General features: G+C 37.6%; 1 protein-coding gene across 13 annotated transcripts in view; it reads right to left on the reverse strand.

Moving 5' to 3' along the window:
* PTPRK (protein tyrosine phosphatase, receptor type K) overlaps window positions 1–25,217 on the reverse strand; it is a 396,664-nt gene that overhangs the window by 157,850 nt on the left and 213,597 nt on the right. For all 13 annotated transcript variants that reach the window (XM_027880554.1, XM_027880549.1, XM_027880547.1 and 10 more), the window contains exon 7: window positions 13,108–13,401. In XM_027880554.1, coding sequence (XP_027736355.1) covers window positions 13,108–13,401 — 294 coding nt within the window. The remainder of the gene's footprint in view (window positions 1–13,107; window positions 13,402–25,217) is intronic.

The raw sequence follows: 25,217 nt of genomic DNA on the forward strand, positions 1-25,217 counted from the left end.
ACTTGCTTTAACTTCACTAAGAAATGTCATAGCAATGCTCTAAAATGTGCAAAGTCAAACAATTTAGGTGTATGCATCTTTTATGAATTTTAAGGGAAATAATTATCTTTTAAATGTCAAAACACATTTTATTAATTTTCTTTTTCTCTAACTGCTAGCAGAAACTTTTAAATGAAAGAATTTGAAGGATATTCTTGTCTATTGTTGTTGTTTATAGCAAAATATATGCACAAAAGCTATATTATAGTAAAAGAGCAAAATAAAGTATTCAAAAGTTGAGAAATGCTGCCTTTGAGGTATCAGTAACAACCTTAATTCAATTTCCTTATGCATATGCATTATGATATTATTTTCCTTAAGGCAAGATGGAAAAATCTATACATAAAAATACAATGTCAACTAATGTAGGTGGCCCAGGCTAAAAAAAGCAATAAATACAACTATGTATATATTTATCCTGTACTCCTTGAATATAGCTTTTAGATAATCAAACTAGATCAGAAAAGACATATCAAAGAATACACCTTACTGACAATTTCAGGAAAAAGTAAGTGCAGCAGCATTGGTGTCTTGCTGCATGAGCTGTCACACACACATTTTGTAAACAGAAGCACATGGTCTACTAGGCATTCATCAGAGAACATCCTGAAAGGTTTGCCTGGTTTGTAAGCTACTCGTGCTTGTTCTAATAAGAGTTTCACAACCTACTATTTGATCAGGCACATGCTAGGGCAGAGTATCAGTTTCCTGCACTGATGCAGTCACACTAGAGAAAAAGTATCTTCAATTTGCTCTGTAAACCTAAAAAGATGCAGTTATCCTAACTCCTCAACAAATTTGTCTTGCAAATGATGGTACACATTGTCATTGACAGGCAGTATCTGATACAAAAATGTAGAGCCTCTCTATTTGCAACTAAAAAAAAAAAGGGAAGCACAAAACCATGCCATAAAACCCAGCATGTGCACACACACTACACACTGCTAGGAAGAAGTGGAAAAAGAGCAATTGCCTCTCTCCAAGCTATTATGGGAATCAGTACACAGCTAACAGGCTACTTGGATCAGACTGGAAAAAGGGACTCCAAAAGCGGAGCCAGTTTGAAGAATTGCTTGCAGTTTCACTGTTTTCCTAACTGGCAATAACTTCAGGTCTACCAGAAAAAAAAGCCTCTCTTCTAGCATATTCTAGGCACCTCTGTGGCCAGCATCAAAGGAATCTGGATAACTATTTCCCCATTTCAGTCAGTGTACAAAGCCCATTCACTATACATCAGCTAAGCTCTAGCAGAGAAACAACTTGACAAGACAGGAACTGAAGCAATATGTGTCAAAGAGATTGAATTCCACTTTCATATTAGTACAGAAGAAGACAGTGCATGATTATTGCTTGGAGCGTGTGGTTGTTCAGGGGATAATGCTGGTACCTTAACACTGAGAAGTAATGGAAATTGTCTGTCTTGCTCTCATTCTTTCTGAGACAGTCACTTGTGATGTGTCTTGTTATGCTGCCAGGTCATTTCTCTCTTCAGGTTCCTTAAATATCACCTGTCCAAGTTGACAATACATCTGTCCAATGATGGCATTATGCTTTGTCCCTTGCTAAATAGCCAGACACTCACTTTACCAAGGATGAAAAGTCACACTTCACTTGCAGAAATTAAAATATTAAAGGCTAGGCACTGTGTTAGAGCTCTGCTTCTGAATGCTGCCTGTCTGTAAGGGTGCTCAGAGCCCCCACTGTCAAGGAATCTTCCTCTGCAACAGCCCAGGCCCATGTTCTCCTTTATGATCTTGTTCACCATAAGGGAGACTACTCCCAAAATGGCTAAATTCAAAGAGATTGATTCAATTATTAGAATTTCAAACAACAACAAAAAAGCATATAGGATGACTTTCACGTTTTTTAAATGCCATCATATTAACTGAGAGGAACTTCTAGGACAGAAGTTGCAGTGCTTGGAGTACCCCAAGTACTGGAGTTGCTGGAGTACCAGCAACTGTTCTGTGCAGAAAACAACTCAGCAAATCCTGATCCAAAAAACAGACCTTCAGCACCAGAAGCAAAATAGTTTCTTCGTAAGCTGTCAATACTATATTTAACCCACACTACAAGTCCACATTAGATGGAGTAAGGCATAGCATGAAACACAGAAAGACTGCTGAGAGTAACAGTAGGATATTTAAAAGCAGATTTTTTTGCAACCCAAGGCTGAAAAAAACAGACTGTAAGTACTACAAGTTTTTTTTTTGCAGTTGTTCTTTACTACAATTGCTACACATCTGTTTCCTGGCCTGCGTTATGGTCTAAACAGGAGAAAAGAAGCCTGCCCATCGTACCCAACAGCCTTACACAGCACTACTGGCTGCTCTTCAAAGGTGGAAAAGCACACATTGGCACATGTGTCTACAGAGAGAATATGTAAAGTGTCCAAGAGATTAGTTTTAGGACAACAAAGTGCATAACAGAAGCATCTGACATTTTCTAATTTGAGTCTGTCCACAAAGAAAACTTTCAGAGTGCACTGAAAGAGTAGGGGTTCCACAGAACCTGCATCACGAGGGATGCAGTAGGCCAGCTGAAGCCTACAGTTATCACAGAATTCCAACCTTAAACTTCCAAATCCTTTCTTAACACACAGAGACAGTAAGTTGATTTGTGAAAGCAATATTGAAGTGATAGCACTTTTTTTCCCACTGTTGGACCAGATCAAATTAACACAGGAGAAAAAACCCTTAAATTTGTGAACTGATTTTATTTAAGGCACATGACAACTTGTAAATTCAAGACTAAATAATTCACAGTAAGGTATAAACATCATGGTTTACTGATTTCTACATAGTATTATTGTACATATTTTTTTCTCACTGTGTAAACTATGGGTATAGGCTCTCAATAAGCATGTCAGTAAAGTGACAATGAAAAATGCCTACCATCTCAACTTGTCTTTCAAGTATGCATCCACCATCTTTTCCAGTTACTGCTAACCAAGGTAAGTCACATCTATGAAATTTTTCACTTGTTTCTTTTCTGTATAGGTTCTTAGACTATATTCATCACCAAATGAACTGCAAACCTACAAGTATATTATCCAATACGAGTAATTTCTACAACACGTTATTAGTTGCCTCACTCTTTGTTTGGACAGAAGCATCCACTTGCTTATTGCTCTTAACTTTTAAATTATGTTTCAAGGCTGAAATGGAGGAAGAGCTGGGGATGAAGCAGGAGGAATGGTTGCGTTAAAAAAAAAAGAAAACTTGGTAATAGCAATCTAAGAAGTCTTTGAGTTAAGACCAAGTTCCCTAATTTTCAAAGGATAATAGACAAGGGCTAAGCCAAAAAAAAAAAAAAAAGTTCAGGAATAAATTGATCTCCACTGATGTCTATACAATAGGATTGCTGCATCTTTCCATACTCCCCACCCATCCACTATATCAACACCAGATAGACTCCACGTGGACAGACACAAAGAACTGTTGGTCACACTAAGAGCTCAATGCAAAGCAGTTGTCCTTCTTTATTTTCAAGGGGAAGGTCTGCCTACAGGACCCCAAAAACTACATCAGTAATAAAATTTGTCACTGAATGAATAAAAATTTAATCTCTAACGTGATTTTCACTGTATAAGATTATCATTATTATTTATCTGTGGAAAGTGTTCAAACACATAAGTCCAAGATCTCATTGCAGCCAGTACAACAAAAGTGCTAGCTCCTAAAAAAAAGAAAAAAAAAAAAAAGTGACATCAGACAAGCCATCATCATCAGGCCACAAACAGCAACCATGTTTCTTGAATTACAGTTCTGCGCTGTCTTCGAAGGTCATTACTTCAAGGAAACATGGTGCAATTCAACTAGTTTATTTGTTTGTAATTGTCTAAGATGCTACAAATTGTCAACTGTGAATATAGCACATCATACTTCCAATGGATGCTTGTGCTCTGACATTTCAGCCTAACTGTTAGAGTTCACTTTGCAGACAAAAGAAGGTACATTGTCAAATATATTTTCAACAGTCCCTTGCATTGAGCACAATTTCTCTAAAATAAAGGTAATAATAAACTGCAAAATGTATACTCATGGTACCATTATGGTATCTGAAATTATGTCTACATGATAATCAAGCATGTCATTTCCAAGAGTAATGAAATAGCTTTCACCAATTAATGTCCTCAAAAAATAAAATGCATAAAATGGCATAGTTTTCAAAGGTAACCTGAAATGGAAAAATACTAGTATACAAAGGAATGGAAGGCTTTTGCATATGTGCTGGAGATGTGAAAGAAGGAAAATAAATTTCAACCACATGAGAAATCATTGCCTAAATCACATCTACATTTCTACCCCAGTATTAATACTGATCATATCACACACAGACAACAAGATTTTCTTTCCAGATTTTAACTTCTTGCCATAATTTTTTTTTTATTTTGGTTTCCTACTCCTTCTGACAACAACCTCTTGCACAACATACTTTTAATTCTATAGAGCAGGATGCTATACTGATTTGAAGAGGGATTGGAGAGATGGGGATAAAGGACTAATTTGGTAAGCAATTTCAAATATGTACTTTCAAAAGCTTTAAAACATTCTCTAGTACTAAGGAAAGAGAGGGAAATTTTGGTCTGGTTTACAAGCCAAGGACTACAGGACCTCTTTTAGTTCCAGTGCCCAAGTGACAGCTTTATCAGTCAGTCATTCTCAGGTTTATTTTCCCTTTCTGTACATATGGTCTACTTTTTTTATTGTACTGCAGCTGGCCTACTTGAAACATAGATTAGCATCACTCATTTCAAACCACTGTAAATTAGTAAATCAATTTGTTATTCAAGTGACTTTTCTTCTACTAGTTTCACAATGTTCTGTAATTTGCCCGCTTTATCATAGTTACATTTTCTTTATAAATTACGTGGAACTGTTCCTGATAGAACCCAAATAGAAATGTTTATTCAATTAATCCATAAAAACAGTTTTAGATATATAAGCTAGTTCTTCTCCATTTGATTTTATTCTAGTTTCTTAATCAGACTGTTTTATATCAAATTAAATGCATTAGTGAAGAACAATATCGCCTTTATTAACCAAATCTGTAATTTAATTTTTTAAAAATCAAGTTATTCTGACAAGATGAGTATTCTATAAACCTGTTGACTGTCTCTAATTACATTACTTCCTTAATTCTTCATTAATCAACCCTGGTATTGGCTGTTCATTATTCTGTTCAGAATTACAGTCAAGATGACATGGTTTTAATTAATTGGGTGATCCTGAGCTTTCGTGTCAGTATTTTTAATGTCTGTTTTCATGTCATCTGGAACTTTCCAGGACTGTTCCAGATTTTTATTTGCAAACAGCAAACAAAACCAGGTAACATTAAGACTCTTGACAAGTCATTTTAGGTTTTTGGACCTACTGATCACCTGAGGTGTAACTTGACATCAGCTGCTGCTTAATATGCTCCTCAACTCCTTGTTATCATGGAAGCTATTTCATTATCATTCCATACAAAAGTATCACCTGTTTCATTCCCCCTCTCAGCATCAGCAGGAAAATAAAATGAAGAGAGTGAGATTTACTCAGCTCTGCCTCATACAGTCTAGGTTCAAATTAGGTGAAAAGAATTATGCTGCTCATTATTAAAATGAAACAAAGTCAAACAAATAAAAAAGCAAATAAGAATTAAATGAAAAATAAAGATTTATCTAGCAGAATAAAGCCCAAAGAATTTATGCCAATAAGAAACATGACTTTTGGGAAGAATGACACGATATCTCTCTGTAACGGCTTTGGAGACAGACATGGGGGAGAAAGAAAAAATATTTAATGCATTTGGGAAATCTCATCAACATCCCTCCCCTCAGCACACTCTGCTGGTACTGCTTTCCTCTTCCACCCTTCCACATCACCACTCCTGCTACTCACAGTCCTCCCTACCTAATCCAACGCTACTGTGTCAATAGTGCCAAAATAACAGTGAAAATTAGTGTGCTTTCAAAACACGTCATTGCTGCAATGACTAGAGCAACTTTCAAAACCTTATTAGAATTTTCCGATTAATTTTTAATAGAGTGATAAATGAAAATACAATAAAACCCAGTCCTATAAAATTTTGTTCTATTTATATACTTACCAGTTCTCAAACACTATAAAATTAATATTGCATTCCTGAACAGTTGAGAGACCTTAATTATGAAAGCAAACTAAATTAAAGTATCAAACACACTAATGAATCATACTAAAAAAAATTATTTATTTCAGCTGAAATTAAAAATAAAAGTCGCAGTTCAAAAAAAGAGCTGCAGCCTTCTGAAAGGGAAAGATTATCTCAACCTGCAGTCATGTTTTCTGGAAGCAAATATAGACCAAAAAACTGTGAATTTCAGTCCCCGAACTTAGAAGAGGCTATAATCAGGCTTTGAGTTATCTGGCCCAGGTGCACCAATAGCACTTTCAAGTGCTGCAATATGAATTATTGCCCACATCCATTCTTTTACAGCTGGAATGGGCACTGTGGATTAATGTACTGCAATACATTTTCTTGCCACAGACAGTGCTCCTCTCGGAAGTGTGATCTATTGACTAGTTACATGCACTCCGGATAAATCACAACAGTCTCAGTGCTATGGCATGCTCTGCTCTAGGAAAAGATGCCAAACAAACCAAGATGAGACAGGAGATGGAGCAATTGCGTGAGAGACAGAGAAGCTCTGTGTAGTGATGGCAGCTGCTCCTTTTCCTCCCCCTGCCTCCATTACACAGTGAAGTGGTATCCTGACCTAGAGTCCCTCACAAAAAGACAGCCAGTAACTTTAACTGAAGTACCTCCCTCGACTTGGTGACTTTGCACCGAAGCCTTGACTGATCAGCATGTCAAGTGCAAATGACCATAGCCATGTCTTACTGTAGATAACTCATCCCTCACTGCCCACTGGGAGAGAATTCAGAAAGAAGGCAAAGGAAGAGGTCACTGCACATATCAGAGGCTTTGAAAGGCGGGTGGCCACACTAGATGAGCCCACTTACCTAGGTCTGCTATCCTAACTCCAAGTGAAGAGCATGTGATTCACTGACGAATATGACACCATACTATAAAACCTAGCCATGAACAAAGTATCCCAAAAAATGAAGCAGGAGAGAATTCAGGAAATCCATATCTGTGCCAATTGTATAACATGGCACTCACAATGTTGCAGGAAGAAAGTTTCCAGTTAGTGTAGAGGGAACTTGCAGCTGTAGGTAACAAATAAATTATACTAAGCAAGGCTGAACATAGTAAATAAAAAAAGTTGAAAACTAATTTAGGGGAGATCAGCATATGAACTTGCAGCTTACTGCCAATTCAACTGAGTCATCAGCATTGCACTCTTTTGGAAAAGCAGATACCATGCTTAATTTACACAATCTGATAAGAATTTGGCTGGGCAGGCTGCTCAGTCTCTTGCTAGGTAAGTCACCTGCAGTACAGTCCTTTCTTCTGAAAATAAGCATCATTAGGATTCTACATGCGGCACGGGTATCTCAACAGTGGCAAGCAGCACAATAATCAGGGTATGGCTGCATGTGCCAGATGATGGTCCAAGTCAGATAGCTCTCCTGCAGGATGCTTTCTCAATAACAATTTTAGTATTTAGCCTTAAACGGAATATGATGAAGTTCCTTACTCCAGATGTTTTACTTTGTTTGAATATCTACCTATTCTGCACCCCCATATCATAGCCATGTGGTAAGCCTATATGGGATACAACTCTGGTGCATTTAGAATCTGATAGTGAGATCTTAAATGTTTCCAATTACTACCTGGCCAAAAGCCCAGAAACAGTCACAAGTGCCAAACACATTTGTAAAAACAACAGCAAGTTATAAATATTGGTGTAATGAGGGCCCTTCTGGAATGACAAACGTAAAATAATTTCAAAAAGTATCATATTCATTTAGTTTCAAGCTGTTCATCTTTAGTTTATTCTTAAAAAGTGTTCAAATCGTAAAAAACAAAAACATGTGTAATAAAAACATGTAATTTAAATGCTCAAAATGTGTTTAAGCTCTTCTTGAAGCTATACAGTAAGTCCCAAATAATACCTACTTTGAGAGAAATAAGGTAAAAATTCTGTTTGAAGCATTAAGAGAACTGCTTTTTTGTAAAGGTAAATATTTTTTTAAAAAAATCAAATGTTTGAAAATTACACACTTTTCTGTATTTTTCATAGCTTTCAAAGATTTAAATAATTGAAGATGCTCTACTGCAAGGGACACAAATGAATAGCACAGCTTGTCCATTCAGCGTCATATTTTCCAGAATCCTCCTGTGATGTTGACTGTACCCAATTTTACAAGACCATTGCCTCACATACCAACATCCTAAATTCTCATGTACAGCAACACAGCAAAGCCCATAAATTCAGGTCCACACCCTGAACACTCTGCCTTTGCTCTGCGAGTGTAAAAGGTAAACACCGACTGAAGTAGCACCGCACAAATCCCACACCAGCACATGCAGATTCTATACTGCAATGTCCCCTTCACTGAACTCATTTTCAAAATAAATTACAATTTTTACATAACCACAACAACATTTTAGTTCTCCAAGTGGCCACACAAGGTCACTTTCTAAATGGCAACATCACCGCGTTCCCTCTGTTATAAATCCCAAGACAATGAACAAAAGCCCTTGAGCTTGTTTTTGGTTTTCAATGTTTCCCCGTGTTTTGGTTTTTCTATTTGCTAGAGGAGAATTCAGCAGTATCCTGTATTATGTGTACACTGTTTTCAAAATTAATATATGAGGAAACTACACACTAACATTTGGTACTTGAAAAAGGCAGCAGAAAGCAGACAAGTTCCCAAACCCTCAACTGCAGGTGATCATATGCCAGCACTGCATCGCTGAACCAGCATCTCTGCTATTGTGCCTTGAGGTTGACTGTTACCAATAGCAGGTCTCTGTGATGGATAATGATTTTGAGCAATGAACTAATAATAACAACAACAACAACAATATCATTTTAATAATTTTCCATCCGTATCCCTGCTAAAGCCATAAAGCTTCCCCACCATTGCCCTTACTCATTTTGTTATCAAAACCAAATTATACAAGAAACAGTTTACTAAAATTAAGTCATTTGGAAAAGAAAACACAAAGGAGTCTTTCTCCAATTGCTCTACAATTCTTCATGTTTTTCTGAAAAATCACACCCTCGCACTGAAATTCAGTAAAATAAGAGCAAGCAATTCCACTATGTACATATATTAAGCTTTGGACAGGCTGAACTATTGACCTCCTTTGCTACTAAAATATCAGTTAATCATAAAACTGAGCTGTGAGTTGTTACTCAGACGCAGCAGCCAATGTACGAGAACAACTTCTAACTCACAGTTGAAAAAGTAGGCCAAGTGCACAATTTTATACTACCACATATTTTCTACACATAAACTCTCTCCAAGAAAGGACAATTACAGCTCAGAGGATACGCTCAGAAGGACAACACACCCCAAAGTCACAGAAAACAGCCTTAAGGATTATTTCTGATTCAAGTGTTACCCTCTGCCTTTTGTTTTGGTGTTAAAATCCTAAAAAAGTGAATAATGTGAGCAATGACACCAGGCAGGAAGTGTAGTCATAATGAAATAAATCTCAGAAGCCCTGTGAGGACTGATGGGGAGGCAGGAGCCCTCAGTATCAGCAGCCGGGAACACAGTGCCCAGTCCCATCATCAGAGGTGCTTAGAAAAGGAAAACACAAAGCATACACCTGGGTATTAGGGAGGATAATGTCAGAAAACAGTGGGTTTTTTCACATGTTATAGACTTCAGCCATTTAAAAACACTCAGTGGTTTCATATATTTGATTGCTCAGCACTATCGTTAATTGCAGACTGATAAAACAACGCATCTAGCAAAAAGCCTTTGCTCAGCTTTGGCACAAGAAAGATTACCTGGGAAATGCCAGGTAGACAAACAGGTTGTCAGAGGACTTAACTAGAGGAAGAATTATCCCTTCATTAAATAACAATTTTGTTTAGCATTAGCGGAAACATTTAGTAAACGAGTCACCAGACACTAGCTTTGCTATGAGGAAGATCGAAAATTATCTAAATACCTAATAATAATGTGCATGTATGGCAATGAGATAAGTACAATCATCAGTCAAATCACTAAGGAGTAAGATACACCTCCTGCAAAGCACAGGCCAAGTGAGCAATAATACGTTACTAAGAAGTATAATGAAATTATAAATACTGAATGAATTATGGGGAAAAAATATTTTAATCTTCATTTGAAAACAATGCTAATATTTGTTTAAGTATTAAACAGAGAGCAGAATACTAACCTACTCTGATTATTTTTTCAGTGAGTTTGCTGTTGCTGCTACTCTGAATGTAAACTTAAAAGTTTGCAATCTCATCAGATCAACATTCACTAAAGTGTGCTTTTTAATCTGTATTGAGAGCAGTCAAAACTTCATGTTGAAAATTCATTTATTTCCCTCCGCTCCATCTGACACTGAGCAGATAAACAATTATAACTTGTTTCAGAATTTGAACTAATATGTATAAAACCTATGGAAAGAAAAAAACTGACAAAGAACATTGACAGAAAAGAGAGTATCTGTCTGGAAAAGAAGCGGTCTTGTCAGAAACGAGAATTAGGAATAATTGAAGGATCTCCAGAAAGAAGATATTGCTGCAGAGATGTCATCTAATATAGCACAGTAAATCACCTGCCAGTCACTCGTACAATACTGGCAGCAGCAGAGACTGCAGGGTGAGCTATTCCATTATTACCTTTTCCTTTTCTTATAAATCTTCTCTTTGGAAGAGACTAATTTTTATGTTTATAGTTTGCCTCTTACAAGCAAAATATATAAAATAAAAAAATCATCCTGACTAGGGCGTGCAATTATCTATCAGAAGCCTTTGGAAAACACCGCAGAAAAGGAAGGTCTGTCTCATTTTCCAGACAGGTGAGGAGGCAGAATGGTGACCTGCTGTTCAAACCAGTTCTGTCCCTGACTCATCCCTGATGGTGGGCACAATACTTCAGTCTTCACAAGCCCTTGCTGACTCACCGTCTTCCAACTGCAACTAGCTAATAGTAACATTTATTTGCCTTCACTTTGATAGAATAAGAAGAATCAGTCTTACTACAAGGGAAAGAGGTTGAAATTTCATTATTATTAATCTTGTCACAGGTTCAGATTTTTCTGCTCAAGTATTTTTTTATCTGCTTCATTTCATGGTGGATTATACTGAATTCAAAAATTTTATCAGGACAGACTAGATTTTGGAGCCTTATATGTGAGCATTAAGCTGAAAATAAATTAAAAATATAATCACACCCAAAACATTGTTTCCCCTAACTGGCTTCTAAAGATATGTCACATAAATAATGACTTTCTTTTTCTTTCCTTTTAGAAAGCTTTTGTCCGTCACAATTTGGGTAAACAAAACTATACTTTTTTAAGTGCTAGAAAAAGAACCTGAACATTTGGATATGTTAGTCTCTGCTCAGCCTCTTTAAAACAGAGGCTGTTTTCCAATTCCTACTTTTTCAGAAGAATGTTTAAACAAATTCAGTGCAATAAACCAATGCTTTCCCCTTACTCAGATCTCAACAACTGGCACCTTAACTCAGATGGACACACAGATCTTTTCACTTTGCAAGAAAGACAGCCTAAATTATAAATAAGATCACAAACGCCAGAAGACGCTTCAGTTTAGTCCTACTCCAGTTGCTTGCCTCAGCTTCTGACAGTTCTGTGTCCTGTTTCAGAAAAGACTGTTTAATTTTCTGGGTTTCATGCCTATTGACCTAGTCCGCTGAAGTTCTGGCTTCTGGTCCAGACCCCGACACTCAATTTCTTAAGTAAACAAAAGGAGTGGTCATGCATGAAAGAGGTGGCCCACTGAGACATCTCAGAAACTTGTGAAAAAAACTATTTCATTAATATTTCTTATTCATATTTGCACACATATACATGACACCCGGAAACCCGAAACTGCAGCTTTTCCTTCTGTTTATTTTAATGCAATTTTGAATAGATGGTTAACCGCACTCTTTGCTAAATCTAACATAGTTGCAACTTTAAAATACTGTCAGGCCCCAGAAGTCCTGAAATTAGGGAGAAAGAAAACCCACAATTTAAGTTATGCTTATTTGTCTCCCAGTCTGAGATTCAAATCTGATTTTTCTCCCTGACAATTACGAGATAAAGGTATTATCTTTCTCCTTGTGAAAGCTGAGATTAAAATAACTTTAAGTATCTTTAGAAGGAACAGCATATAACACAAGCTGGCTGTGCTTAATCTGCTTGGTGCTGGCCACGCAGGGGCACTCTAAGAAACAAGAAGCAGACTGCAGGGCTCAGGAGCACATGATTTTGGTGATGGTAGTCAAAAATGGAGAAAATACTCTATTAATATTTGCAACTGTATTTTACAATTTAGAGAATAATAGAATACCTTGAGTTGGGAGGGACCCACAAGAATCATTCAGTCCAACCCCCGGCCCTGCACAGGACAGCCCCAAGAATCACACCATGTGCCTGAGAGCTGTGACCACTTCTCCTGGGAGTGGTCATGACTAGAGACTTTAGTACCTGTATTCTAGTTCTTAGAGATTCTGGCAGGCCACTTGTAACTGCTTGGGAAAAGACAAATTATGCAGAAGTACACTACATCTTTTTAATACAATTTTTTTCTTAAACATATTTTATTTTCCCCATGCAACTTCCTTTATGTGTAAGTTTAATTGAAATGGAAGTGAAAATATAAAGGTGAAGAAACAAGGTAGTCTGCACTTTCCAGAAACCACGATTTCCAGAAATCCTTCCTTGCATGAGGAGAAGCAAAATGCTTTCTTAGATTACTAAAGTCCCGTCTCCTAACCTACCCCTCCCAGACTTAGCAAACAGCAACCTAGACAATGACTGAGCAAAGCAGAGGACACAGTAAATCCGTATTGTCCCAGAAACTTGGAGATCTTGTGGGTGTGAAGGGAATTCTTAAGTTCTGCTACAAGTTAATTGGAGTCAACAAGCCTGCCAATGGATTAAAATGATTATTAGAAAATTTTGAGGTTTTGTTCATTTTTTCAAAGCAGCACTTACCAGCACATTTGGTCCTGGTGATGAGTGGTGGTCCCGGCTGCCCAGTCCCACCTTCCCCTGGTCTGGTGAGCAGGACTCGAATCTCATATTCAGTGTCAGGGTCCAGGTGCCAGAGCTTGTACGTTGGTGCATTGACAGCATGGGTTTCGGTCCAAGTCCCAGACGTCATTCGGTATTCCACTTCTTTCAGGATAATGGGTCCGTCCCCAATGATGGAGTTGGCATTCAACTGAATGAGCAAGTATGTAGGCCCAACGCCCAGCAGCTGTGGGGGTGCTATTGGCCGAGGTGGCTCTGCAGGGGAGACAAAAAGTAAGCCAGTGATAAAACAAAAGCCGGAAAACCCACTAAGAGGAAGACTCTTTACTTAGAAAGTTGTCAGATTTTGGCCGACAAAGATTCCAAAACTCAAAAGCATATTCAAACCAACATCAAAGGAGAAGGATTGAGAAGAATTTCAGCTGATGGAAGTGAGTGGTGCACCACTGGCATCTGCTCAATGCTATTCTTTCCATTTAAAAATCTCAGCTAGGGACCATGAGATCCTATCTGATTTATATATTGCTGCTTCTTAACATTTCTCTCTGAAAAAAATGCTCATTTATATAATTTACTATGGTAGTAACTTGAGATTTTCTTTCATTGACTGAAACTACATTTGTACTTTCCTAATAGAAAGAGCTGCAAGAGGTGATACATTAACCTTGCGCAGAATATTCTTAAAAATTAGTATCACTGCAGTTAACTTGAAACCCATCAGATGCAGATAGGGTACAAGATACAGATGCCTATTACAGGCATTCAGAATACTTAGACCTGAGCAAAAATGGTAAGAGAATGACAAAATAAAGACATATGGCAACAACTTGAGTCTTCAGTAACTTACTACTAATTTTGAAATTAAAACAATATGTGCTGCCTTTTGCGTTTCCCTGTTTGTATCAGCTTCTGCTTGCCTGAATATTTCAATGCAGCTGCAAAGAGAAAAAGGTAACCAAATGGAAAGGAGCGGTCCCCCCTACCCTGATAAATCTTAACATAGAAACACTGCCTCAGAATGATTTTTTCAAGAAACAAATCACAAGCAACATGTACTTCTCTAATAAAATGAATCCACCGATAAACATGGAAGGTTCATTTTCATTCCAGATGGCTCATATTTCAACTAATTTGTTTCAGTTAATTAGGCAACAATGCTAAATTCAGTGCACACAGGGGTTTCACACAGCAGTGATGCAGAACTAACAGTGCAGCAATTCTGAGAAGTTAGAGGGAATCTCATGGCCAGTAAGTTAAAAATAACATTTAGCCCCAGACCATAAGATTTCCTTAGAGGGGGAACCTCCTCATCACCATTCCCCCCACCCTCTGCACAACAGAAGTTAAGACACAGAAGAATTGTACATGTGTCAATGACAGAGTTCATGGTGGGGAGTGGTGGACCTCCTTTGACATAACATCTTTACTGCATGGTGAAGTTCAGCTAATGACCCTCTGATTCTGCCTTGTTCTCTGCGTCCAACAGTAAAGTTTCCTTCCAGATACCAGAGCTTGTTCCAAACAGTGTATTTATATTTGCTTTATAAACAACCAAGTTTCCCACATTTTGGCACAAAAGGATTTTTTGCAGACTTTTTTCTAAACTAGTTGTGTCTCAAACCACGCAGTTCGGAGACCAGAGAATCTATGGCCATGCCATAGTAACTGTAATGGGAGCTGATTTTCTCCTCCTGGACTGAAAAGGTGAATGCTCCAAGATGTTTCCATTTATGCTTTGGGATATACAAAACTGTAGAAAATATCTCAATTAATTATTAACATTTTATCTTGTTTTGCAAAAAGTGTGCATATGAACTAATTTAGATCCCTACCTGCATCAAAGCCTAGAAATGCAGCTGGGCTTAATGAGGGCGGTTTATTTGCTGTGGAACTAATATATTAAATGTCAAACTAATGTATTCTAAGGTCAGTATATATTGCAGAAAAAAACATAATCATTGATGAGCATGATGCACTACCGACTCCAAGTTATAAACTTCTACAACATATGGCTGTGTTTAGAAGTATACACTTTGATTAAGAGCACAATTATCACAAATAAAACCTCATATTAATGAGACTAATATACCATTGCCTATTAAGTTTTTATGTTAAGAAGTAAAGCACATTCTTATATTAGCATACACATTTTGTTTTTAAGCTCTTGAGGCCAAGGAGACTTATTTATAAAGTCTCTTCCAGTTCAAATAAATTATGCATGAATTTTAATCAGTTAGCAAATGAACCAGTAATTGTTCTGCAGCATTATTAATATTCTGCATAATACAAAATACTATCAGAACCAGAGGTGAGGTGCAACCAGAAATCCCAAAAGTACACTAAGTATCAACTGAAGCATGCAATCCCAATATACCAGGATAAACTTTTCTTATGTTACCCAATTAACTTCCTATTAATTATTCTCATTTGTTATTCTACAACCACATCTCCAATTATAATTTGAAATCACATAATTTCCTTCTGTATATACAGCAACCTGAAATTTTAACGGTTTAAAAATTGCCATTGATAACTAAAAAGACAGAACAAAGCCATTAATAATGTTTTGGTTGCCATTCCCATAGCAAATATCACATGTATCAATCATCCTCTTCTTTCAGTGGGTTTTAAAACACAGTTTAAAATCTTCAAGGAATTTTGTGCTTCAGGCTTTCTACCCCAGCAACCTGGGTCCACCTGTAAGTAAGTAATACAGTTTCAGACTGCCCTGAGAGACAGTCTGCCAAAAATTAAAAACCTCTTACATGGGGCATGAAAAATAAAAGATGTCTGAAAGGGAACCCCAAGAAAATCACCCAATCAGAAGTTTGTTCTGGCTTACAAACAACACAAAAACTCAGCTTCAGCCAAGACAGGTGATGACTTAGATGTTCAGAGCCTGGCTCAGAGGTAGCGTTGCAGGAAGCTGAGGCTCACGAGGTGCCCACCACAACAGCCCCCCTCCTGCCTGGCCCTGTTGAGGCACTTGGCAGGCAGATGGCCCTTACTCAGATGCATTTTGTGGCTTCCTGTCACCCAGACCCGAAGCCAGGTGAGGCAGCACAATGACCTCCCTCCACCCTCACAATGCCCTGATCACTGCAACTAAACTGGAGAGCTGTACCGTTTATTTCTGCACAAAAAACCCCAACAATTCCCTCAATTATTATAAGCAGATGTGGCTAAGGCACACAGTATTCCTTGCAAGTAATTTTCCTTGAGCTCAGTTCCCCTTTTTTCAGCCATGAACCTCTATGAAGAGCCACAAAGTTCTAAACAATATTTTATGAAAAAATATTTCAAACCATGGATGGTTTAGCTCTTCAGTAGAATCACAATTTCAATAGGTATTTAAGATACACAAACCATCTGAACAAAGACGCTGCATAGTGAGTTTAACTTCTTCCTTTGCTTAGCACAAAATTTAAGATTCCTTTTCTAATGTAACTAGTTTAATTACGGACTCATTTTCTGACTATATTTTTAGCCAGTCCTTGACGGTGTTAAATCTGATGAAATCTCTTCCAGTTTTCATGGCCACTAACATCTCAAAGGCTATGTGAAAATACCACTTGTACATTTGCAAGGCATTAAATAAATGAAAGCATTTTCATTGCATAGCACTTTTCAGTATTTGGTCAGACCTTGTTTTGACATAAAATGCCCACAGCTAAGGTAATAAAAAATTAAGACTGACATTTCATCAGTATGAAGTTCCTATTCTGCTGAGCTACTAGCAGTACTTTATGCTCACATCAGTATGTATATGACATTGTATATTAAATGTACTGTGATATTTAGGCACCTATGACTAGAATAAGCATGCAGCATCAACCTCAGCTGTAAGTCTTCCTACAATTAAGTCGTTGTGTCATATTTTTATTATTAAATATTGTATAAAAATAATTGCACATTCATAGACAGAAAAAAAAAGAAAAAAAACACACACACACACAAAAAAAACCAAACAAAAAAAAACAACCAGAAAAGGCCCCTAGTGTTATTAGCACAGTAACTAATATGCATAAAACTTCCTACATTTTCAAGTAACATATGCATACTAAGTGGCTTAATACTATTTACCTAGCCTGGGTGATGATGGTCCCACTACATTGCCCTCAAGGATTTAACACCACCTAAGTTTATAAAATAAAGGAAGGTAGTTTCATTACTATGGTGATCACATACTGTTAATGATCAGTTCAAGGCAGAAAATAAAAATAAAACTAAACCAGATTCCTACAAGCTTTACCACTTTGGAGGAAAAGCTGATACTGGATGCATACCTGATAAAATCATATTTACTTAAACGAGTCATGTTTTGCTGAGCATAACATGTACCAGCCCTAGGAGACTGTTTGCCCTGCTCACAGCAGAAATGGCTGGGGAGGTGGGGAGGATAGGGTTGGTCACCACACAGCTCAAACACATAGAAAAGGTACATGCCTTCATCCTTGCCACTCTCTGTCCCATGCGTGTCTCTTACACCTCCACACATTACTGCTGTGCATTAATAGCCTGCAAGTCCCTCCCCTCATGCTCACAGTGTGTCTTCCCTCTGGTGTCAGCATGTTCAGCCTTCTCTGTGAAATGCCTCACACCAAGCTATACACTTCGTATGCTAGTGAGTATTAAGTTAGAGGGTTATACGTAGTACATGTAGCTGGGGTAATCATAATAAGCTTAGTTTTTACAAGTGTAACAACTTATTTATTTCATGTATTAAAAGAAGCCCAATATCAGCCTCATCCCTCCAGAAATTAAAATTGATGTGTCTTAATTACACCACAAACTATCAAGAAAGCAGGTCAACCATAAGAATACCATTTTTTTTTCAAAATTTGTCATAATTCAAAGAAACAAACAAATAAGGCCACAAAAATACAGCTAATACTGGATGTTCCAGGAGAGCATAGCAATAGTAACTGAAGATCAATAACTGGTAATACTAACTGTAGAGAATTCTGCATTCTCTGTTTGAGTGTTGTCCATTGCAGTTGGATGTCTTCTTATAAATTATATGGTGGTGGGCAAAAATAGAAGATGATTCTAATATGTAAGGCTCCAAAGAAGTACAACTGAAAGAAATTACATGGTTGTGAAGGTGGTGACAAAATGAGTTAAGAAAAATTTGAAGATAAAAACAAAGCATGGAGGTTTTCAGCACAAACAATGAGGGTTTTTATTTTTTGAAAAAATCATTCCACACATGGCATATCTTTAATATGAACTAGAAATATCTATTCAACTCTCCAAAATTTTTAGCAAGAATTTAAAACAAATAGGTTTATTTTGGACTCAGCTTGCCTGAAAGGACACCTGACTATCTTCTATGCTGACGGCAGCCTGACAATACCTGCCACTCCTCAGCACCAATAACAGCTGTATTAACACAAACAGGGGACTTTGCCAAGTAAGGGGAAAAGCATTACAGAAAGCAGTACTTGCCTGATGAGAAATCCTTATACTCAGTTAAAACATAGGTTAATGCAGAGGACTGAGGGATCCCAACCTGAAAGCGCAGATCTGATGAACAGCAGAGATATTATGAACCTTAAAGTCACAGAATTTCTCTGCAGCTTATTTTTAAATTTCCAACAAGACCTACAGTTTTCTCTCTCTGTGCATGACAGACTACACTCATGGCTCAGCCTGTCACCCTATAAATGCCATCTCCAGTGAGTAGTTTGGTCCTTAATGGTTTTCCTGTATAACATGCAGAAGACAAATAAAAAAAGCCCAACAGACTATGCATCAAATAGATTGCCCAACACACTGAGGACAGTTTAATAATGGGAGTTGAGCACTGTACTTGGCTTCTGAAAAGAAGGAAACAAAAACAAAAACAAACCCAGCAAACAAACAATCAACAAAAAAGCAGCATATTTTCTTTTTCTGCATTAGTAAAAACACACCTCTAGATCTAAATTGCTCCAAAACCTTGCAACGACCAATCAAGACTTCATACGGTAAGTTCAATGAACAAAATTACATCAGGACAATATTAACTACCCAATTCCAATTAGCTCAAATTCAGTTAGCTCACAGGATTCTTGCTTGCACACCATACAGTGGTACTTGACCTTCTCACCTGAGCACCCCACCTTATTCTTGCGGCAAAGGAGATGAGCAGGTTTAAAGCTTATTTCCAGCCAGACATACTTTACATCAGCTACACAAATTACTCCTGCCCAAAAGATGGGATGCATCTGAAAAATGTCAGAATAAGGAGAGGCTGCATAAGAAAGTCTAAAATTGCTACAGAGTTGCCCATGGAAAATGGAGGGGCTGGCACAAGAAGCAGCTGCTACAACAGCCTCTGCTGTTTGCAGCCTCCCAGGCTTCTTTTTTCCCCAGAGGTTACACTTTTGTCCACTAACTTCCTACCCCCTTAGTTGGGTAGACTGTACCAATTACAGACCACCAGCTGGGCATCAGCCACCATGACGTGAGCCATACTTGGTCCTGTTCCCACCTTGGTGGGAACATCAGTGTCAGGCACAGCAACAGTCAAAACCAGGTTTCATCAGGATGAGCTTGACTGTAGGTAGAGCGTATTGCAGAGGCTGGAGGAGGGCATGCTTCCTTAAATCAGCTGTAATACTCAACTCACAAAGACCTGAGAGGATTTTTAGAATCATGTTCACTACTCCAAGAGCAAATGCTGGCTGTAGATTCATACAATAAAAACCCCACCAGCTGCAAACCCTTTAGAGTTCTCACAAGCCTTGACCAGTCAATTAATATCTTCCAAAGCCATTGCTTGGCTTCTCAATTAGTTCATAAACTCGTTTACTATTTTTGCAATATATCTATTTGTTTCAGGGTTTTTTTACCCAGTGGTCAAAAGTGTCTCTATGCTCAGCAAGTTGAACTCATTTTAACAGGTGCTTTTTTTTTCTACATTAGTATTTTTTTTCTAATAGAAAAGTTTTATTGCTCCCATCTTCGTCTTCTACAGATAGCAAGTTAACAATATCTCCTTCCAAAAGTATACTGAAGAGAAGGCAGCAAAAACTTTATCAGCAAATAAATGACTTAGACATATTATACTGCGTAATATTTTTACGTAGAAATCGGTAGGTTTTTACAGTTAAGTGTTCCATATAGCCACAAGGTGCCTCTATATTTAAAAAAACAAAGCAAAACAAAAAACTCAAACCAAAACAAAAACTCATTTAAAAGCTAATTCAAACTTATCTCAGCTGCTGTCCTATGACCATAAGAGATGGTGGCTGAAAGGAGAAACTTGAACAGCTTGCGAACAAGTATTCTGCCACCCAGCTCTTTTTTTTTTTTTTTTTTCATTTTAACTATGCTTATGCAGACTTACTTTCTGTGACTCCAGAAACATTATTTCTGTGACTTTAAAACACAATTTATCACAACTGCGCAGTATCTGGCACTAGTTGCTAGTCATGAGGTTGAGACACAATATCTACAAAATGTTACATTTTAATTAACACAGTTAGTTGTCTGGAACAATGAACTCATTCTAAGCAATAGCTTAGTGACCAGGTCGTATCAAGTGATTTATCCAACTCACTTCAGGGAGTTTGCAAGACCATTTTCATTGTCTTTTATTACATGGAATGGAAAAGCTGAAAGAATCAATTTTAAATAAACATTCCAAATATCTCTAACAGTGAAATTCAGGTAACTACCTAGAGAAGCAGTCACTGGAGAAAAAACAGCAACAAAAAGAAATGGCAAATTGAACAGCAAGCTCACAATGCTGGCTTAGGTAGGGTACTGACATATTTCACCATAATATCTCTAATTTGGGGTCTACAAACAGGGGTAGTATGTCACGAGCTCACTTCAAGCTACTGATTTAGTTTTGAGCACCTAATATATCAAGTTTGTGCGGTAGGTACAAAAGAGTCTGCAAGCTCATGCAGCTAAAATATATCTAATTTAAATGACGTGGCAGTTACTGACCACCTGAAGTGCTGAAATAGGAATTATTTCAGCACCGAAAACTGCTAACTTCTGCGTAGTGATGTTATATCCTATGCATCACCATGGCATTTTATTCACCTTGATTTGAAACACCACCACATTCATTTTATTATCTTCCTTTAAAATAAAGAGCAGTGCGCAGGTTTAGCATTGTCAGCAGAAACCATAAACAAGGTTAAGAACATGCCCAGCTTACATGTTAAAAAAAAAGAAAGGTCTATCTAAAAATTGGACCATGCCATACCTCTACACAATTTATGAACAGAATACATGCCTATTTTTTTGAATGATAGTAGGCCATGTTACTCTGGGAATCAATTAGAAAAGTATGACACATATTGTCAAAAAGACTCCATTGAGTTAATGACATTTATGCAGTACATTCCTAGAGCATAAATGAATAAATGTAAGAAAAAGAGGTGCCTGTAATGAGAAGACATTCAACTCTTAAAAAAAAAAAAAAAAAAGAAAATCAGTCAGGATAAATGAGTCAGCTATAGAAATATCTCAGGCAAAGACAATCACAATGACTTCATTATCCACATGTATCAGTAATTCCCTTGAAGTCTCAATGTTGAGATTATTGTTGGAAAGAAATATTTTATCTGCTTCATTGTCAGGAACCAGCAGGTTGAGAACAAAATTGAATGCCTTCTTCGCCTTCTTCAAAATTGGTACTTCCCAAGAAAGAATTATTCTTAACTCTACAAGGCTTTGCAATGGGATATTTGATGATACTGAATTCTGCATGCACATCCACATACTGTCATTGATGAGAAGGAATAAAACCGGAGATTACAGAAATAGTGACTGAATGCAAAACATTACTTTAGAGATGCCAGGATTTTCTCTTACAATTATGTAATGTGTAATGGGAATATATTTATTTTCTCAAGTACTTGGATTATTTTTATTTTTATTTAATTTTAAGTCTGAACTTAAACTGAGATCGTGAAGATTTTTGCATTTGCATTGTTGTCGTATCTGTTGATGCTATACTCGTGCTCACATTCAGTTTACTGCCTAAACAAACCAAGCAGAGATACTTTCTGACAGATAAATGTTACAGTGACATATTTATAATCAAACTCAAAAAATTCAAACACTGAAACAAAACTAGAGCATTTTAATAGAATTCAGTAAAGTAAACATACATAAATAAATAAATATTAAAAAAAAAAAAAAGAGAGAGGGAGAGAAGAAAACAACTAACGCATATTTACACCTCACTAGCTCTATATATCTAAAAAACTTGAAAACTAAAAAAAATTCACCCAGACAGCACTCCTGCCTGTCATGGAACTCTTCTGTATGCCTTATTTTGGAATACATATTATAGCCAGACAGAACCAACACAAATTTTTGTCACCAGCTTTCCTGCATGCCTTTTAAATGACAGAGAAAAATGTGTCATATGCTGTTGGGATGGTATCATCGTGAGGCAGAACTCGGAACTGTACCGTGCTCCATAAGTGCAATGACCTGCACACAGTGCTGTGTCAGAAGCATACTGAAACATGAAGTACCTTCAGGTGAGAGGAATAGCTGGCATAGCTTTGGTTTCCAAGCATCTACAGTCTTATTTAATAGTAATTACAGAAATTTCAAGCATGTAAGAGGTGAGTCAGATACAACTGATCTTCCCAGCCCACCCCGTTCTCTGAAATACACCTGCCCACCTGGCACCTGAGACACCATTAGCATTCCCAGAACAGCTCACTGCCGAGTAGTGCCTGTGCACATTTTTAAGTATGGATGTCCAAGTGCCCGCTAGCTGTCTGTGGCTACATGCCGGATCACTTGCTTGAAGCTGCTCCTACCCCACATCACCTTGCACTGTTCTTCCTCAACTTTAGTTGCCCAGCAGTCCCCTGGGGCCCTGGGAGAAGGTGGGAGAAGGAAGGAAGGAAAGCAGCTCACATACTTATTATTGAGGCAAGACCCTTACAAATGCACAGGGGACAGAGATACACAGAAAACCTTCCCCTTCAGACTTGCAAGGCATTCTCCAAAGTTCTTCCTCTGGTATCCTATTCCACTGATGTTAAGCATTCTGTCAGCACTTGAATACTGTCCTCGAAGGAAAACCTGATAAAATTTAGTATAAAGATTACACATTAATGATTATCTAAAGAGATTTTGTGTGTCTTCGGTCTTTTCAAATCTATGGGTGAAAATGACAGAATCCATCACTTTTGAGTAAACTTTTTTTTTGAGGGGCCATTTCCTTGCTCAAATATCTCTTAGAAAAGATTAACAATCTTTTCTAAGACACATTACATGTTTCCACCAGCAATGTCTTCGCATTTCTTATTACAGCATGCCCAAATATTTCTTGCCAAAAATGCCAGACGGCAGCTCACTGGAATGACAGAGAAGGGCTAATTTTAGGAGGCACTGAGACACTTCCCTCAATCTATGCAATGAACCAACAGAAACCAAAATGGTAACCCACTTGGTTAATTTTTACACCACAGTTTTACATCACAGATGTGAAATACACATCATCTAACACCCACCTCAAAGGACAACCCTGCTCCTTCACTTTCCACCATCAGTGGTGCTTGCAGTTTCACTCAACTACACTACATCCAAAGCAGTTTAAGTTTGAAACTGATCTAGTGAGGGCGTATATGGAGGTTTCCTGCTTTCCTGGGTCCCTGCAATAACTTCCAGTGGCTTCAGACAAAAGCCAGTGTCAGCACAGAAGCAGAAGCATAAGTTCACACTTTCAAGAGAGGAAAAGGAGGGCAAGGATTGAGACTGCCTTTTAAGCAGGTGCTTGCTACTGTGTCTGCTTAACTTTACCATGAAATCCACCCTCAGAAAGGGGCTGGGGGCATAGGGGTAGTCAAAAGGAACTAACATCCTTGCCACAGCACCTGGATAGATCTTAAGAAACACCTATGAAATTAAAGTAACAAAGCAGCTGCCCACCATCTCATTGCCAAATGGATTGTGATTGTAATGAAAAGACTGGAGAACTTTCTACAAAAACAAATCAGAACAGAAATCCTCACCACTTCTGCATGTCAATAAGAATTTTATGAGTTTTTATGATTTTACGATTTTTTAATGAGTTGATAATATCTTGTTATCTTTGATTTCTTGCAACAAAGATTGAAAGTATCAATATGACTCTGGAATAGAAACTCTCCAAGTACAGTAAGAAAGTGTAAATTTTGCATCTTATTTCTACTGACACAAATATTTACCGTCACATAATAATACTCACATGATTGCTGTGACTGCTTACACCAGAAAAAATCTGATTAGGAAGTCACTGACTATCTTTCTGGTCTCACAAGTACTAGCCTAACTGGACAATCAATAAAAGCCAGCCCAAGTGTCTCTAGATCTACAGCACAACTAACCCACAGGGCTCAGAATTCACATATTAGAAATTAAAAGTTAACCATACCTTCAGATATGGGTTGCATACTCTATCTATACCACTTATCTGAGAGGCAGAAGCTCTTGCACTCGAGTCTGTAGAAATGTTCCATCAGAATAAACAGATGGCATGATGGTGGAACCACTAACTAACCAGACAACTAGCAGGCTCAGCATCACCACTGAAAGGAATCAGACACTGAGAGGGCATCAGGGGAAATGTCATGTATGCTTATTAAGCTCTTCCTCTTCTCAAGAAGTCCTTCTCCAGCCACTGCTTAAGAATCCTGATTTAGTTGGATTCTCAGTTTGAACAGCTGGAATTACTGCTTGTTGCGCTCCTGTATTCTGGTAAACTCTCTCTATTCAAATTCAGCTTTATTGGTATTTAATGGCTAAACTTAAGACAGTGACATCCAATGGGGCAAGATGAATGATCATTCATATACACCACCCTCATTCAGGCAACTGAGCCGATTCCCACCTCATCGTAGCTTTAGTATCTGAAATACACTATGGTATTATAATAGTTTAAAAATATTATTTTGTGCTACCTTATTTTACCACTCTTAACTTATGTTGTGAATTTTCTGATGAGCAAACCTGAGAACATACAGCTTCTTATTCTACTGCTGCTTATTTTAATTCTTGAATATGATATTAATCAACATCTATTCAGGCCAAGCTAGCACACTCAAAGTTCAGTAACCAGGTTT

This window comes from Empidonax traillii, unplaced genomic scaffold, assembly GCF_003031625.1.
Source record: "Empidonax traillii isolate 1590-97213 ecotype Southwest subspecies unplaced genomic scaffold, ASM303162v1 scaffold72:size2462915, whole genome shotgun sequence".
NCBI classification, from domain to species: Eukaryota; Metazoa; Chordata; class Aves; order Passeriformes; family Tyrannidae; genus Empidonax; species Empidonax traillii.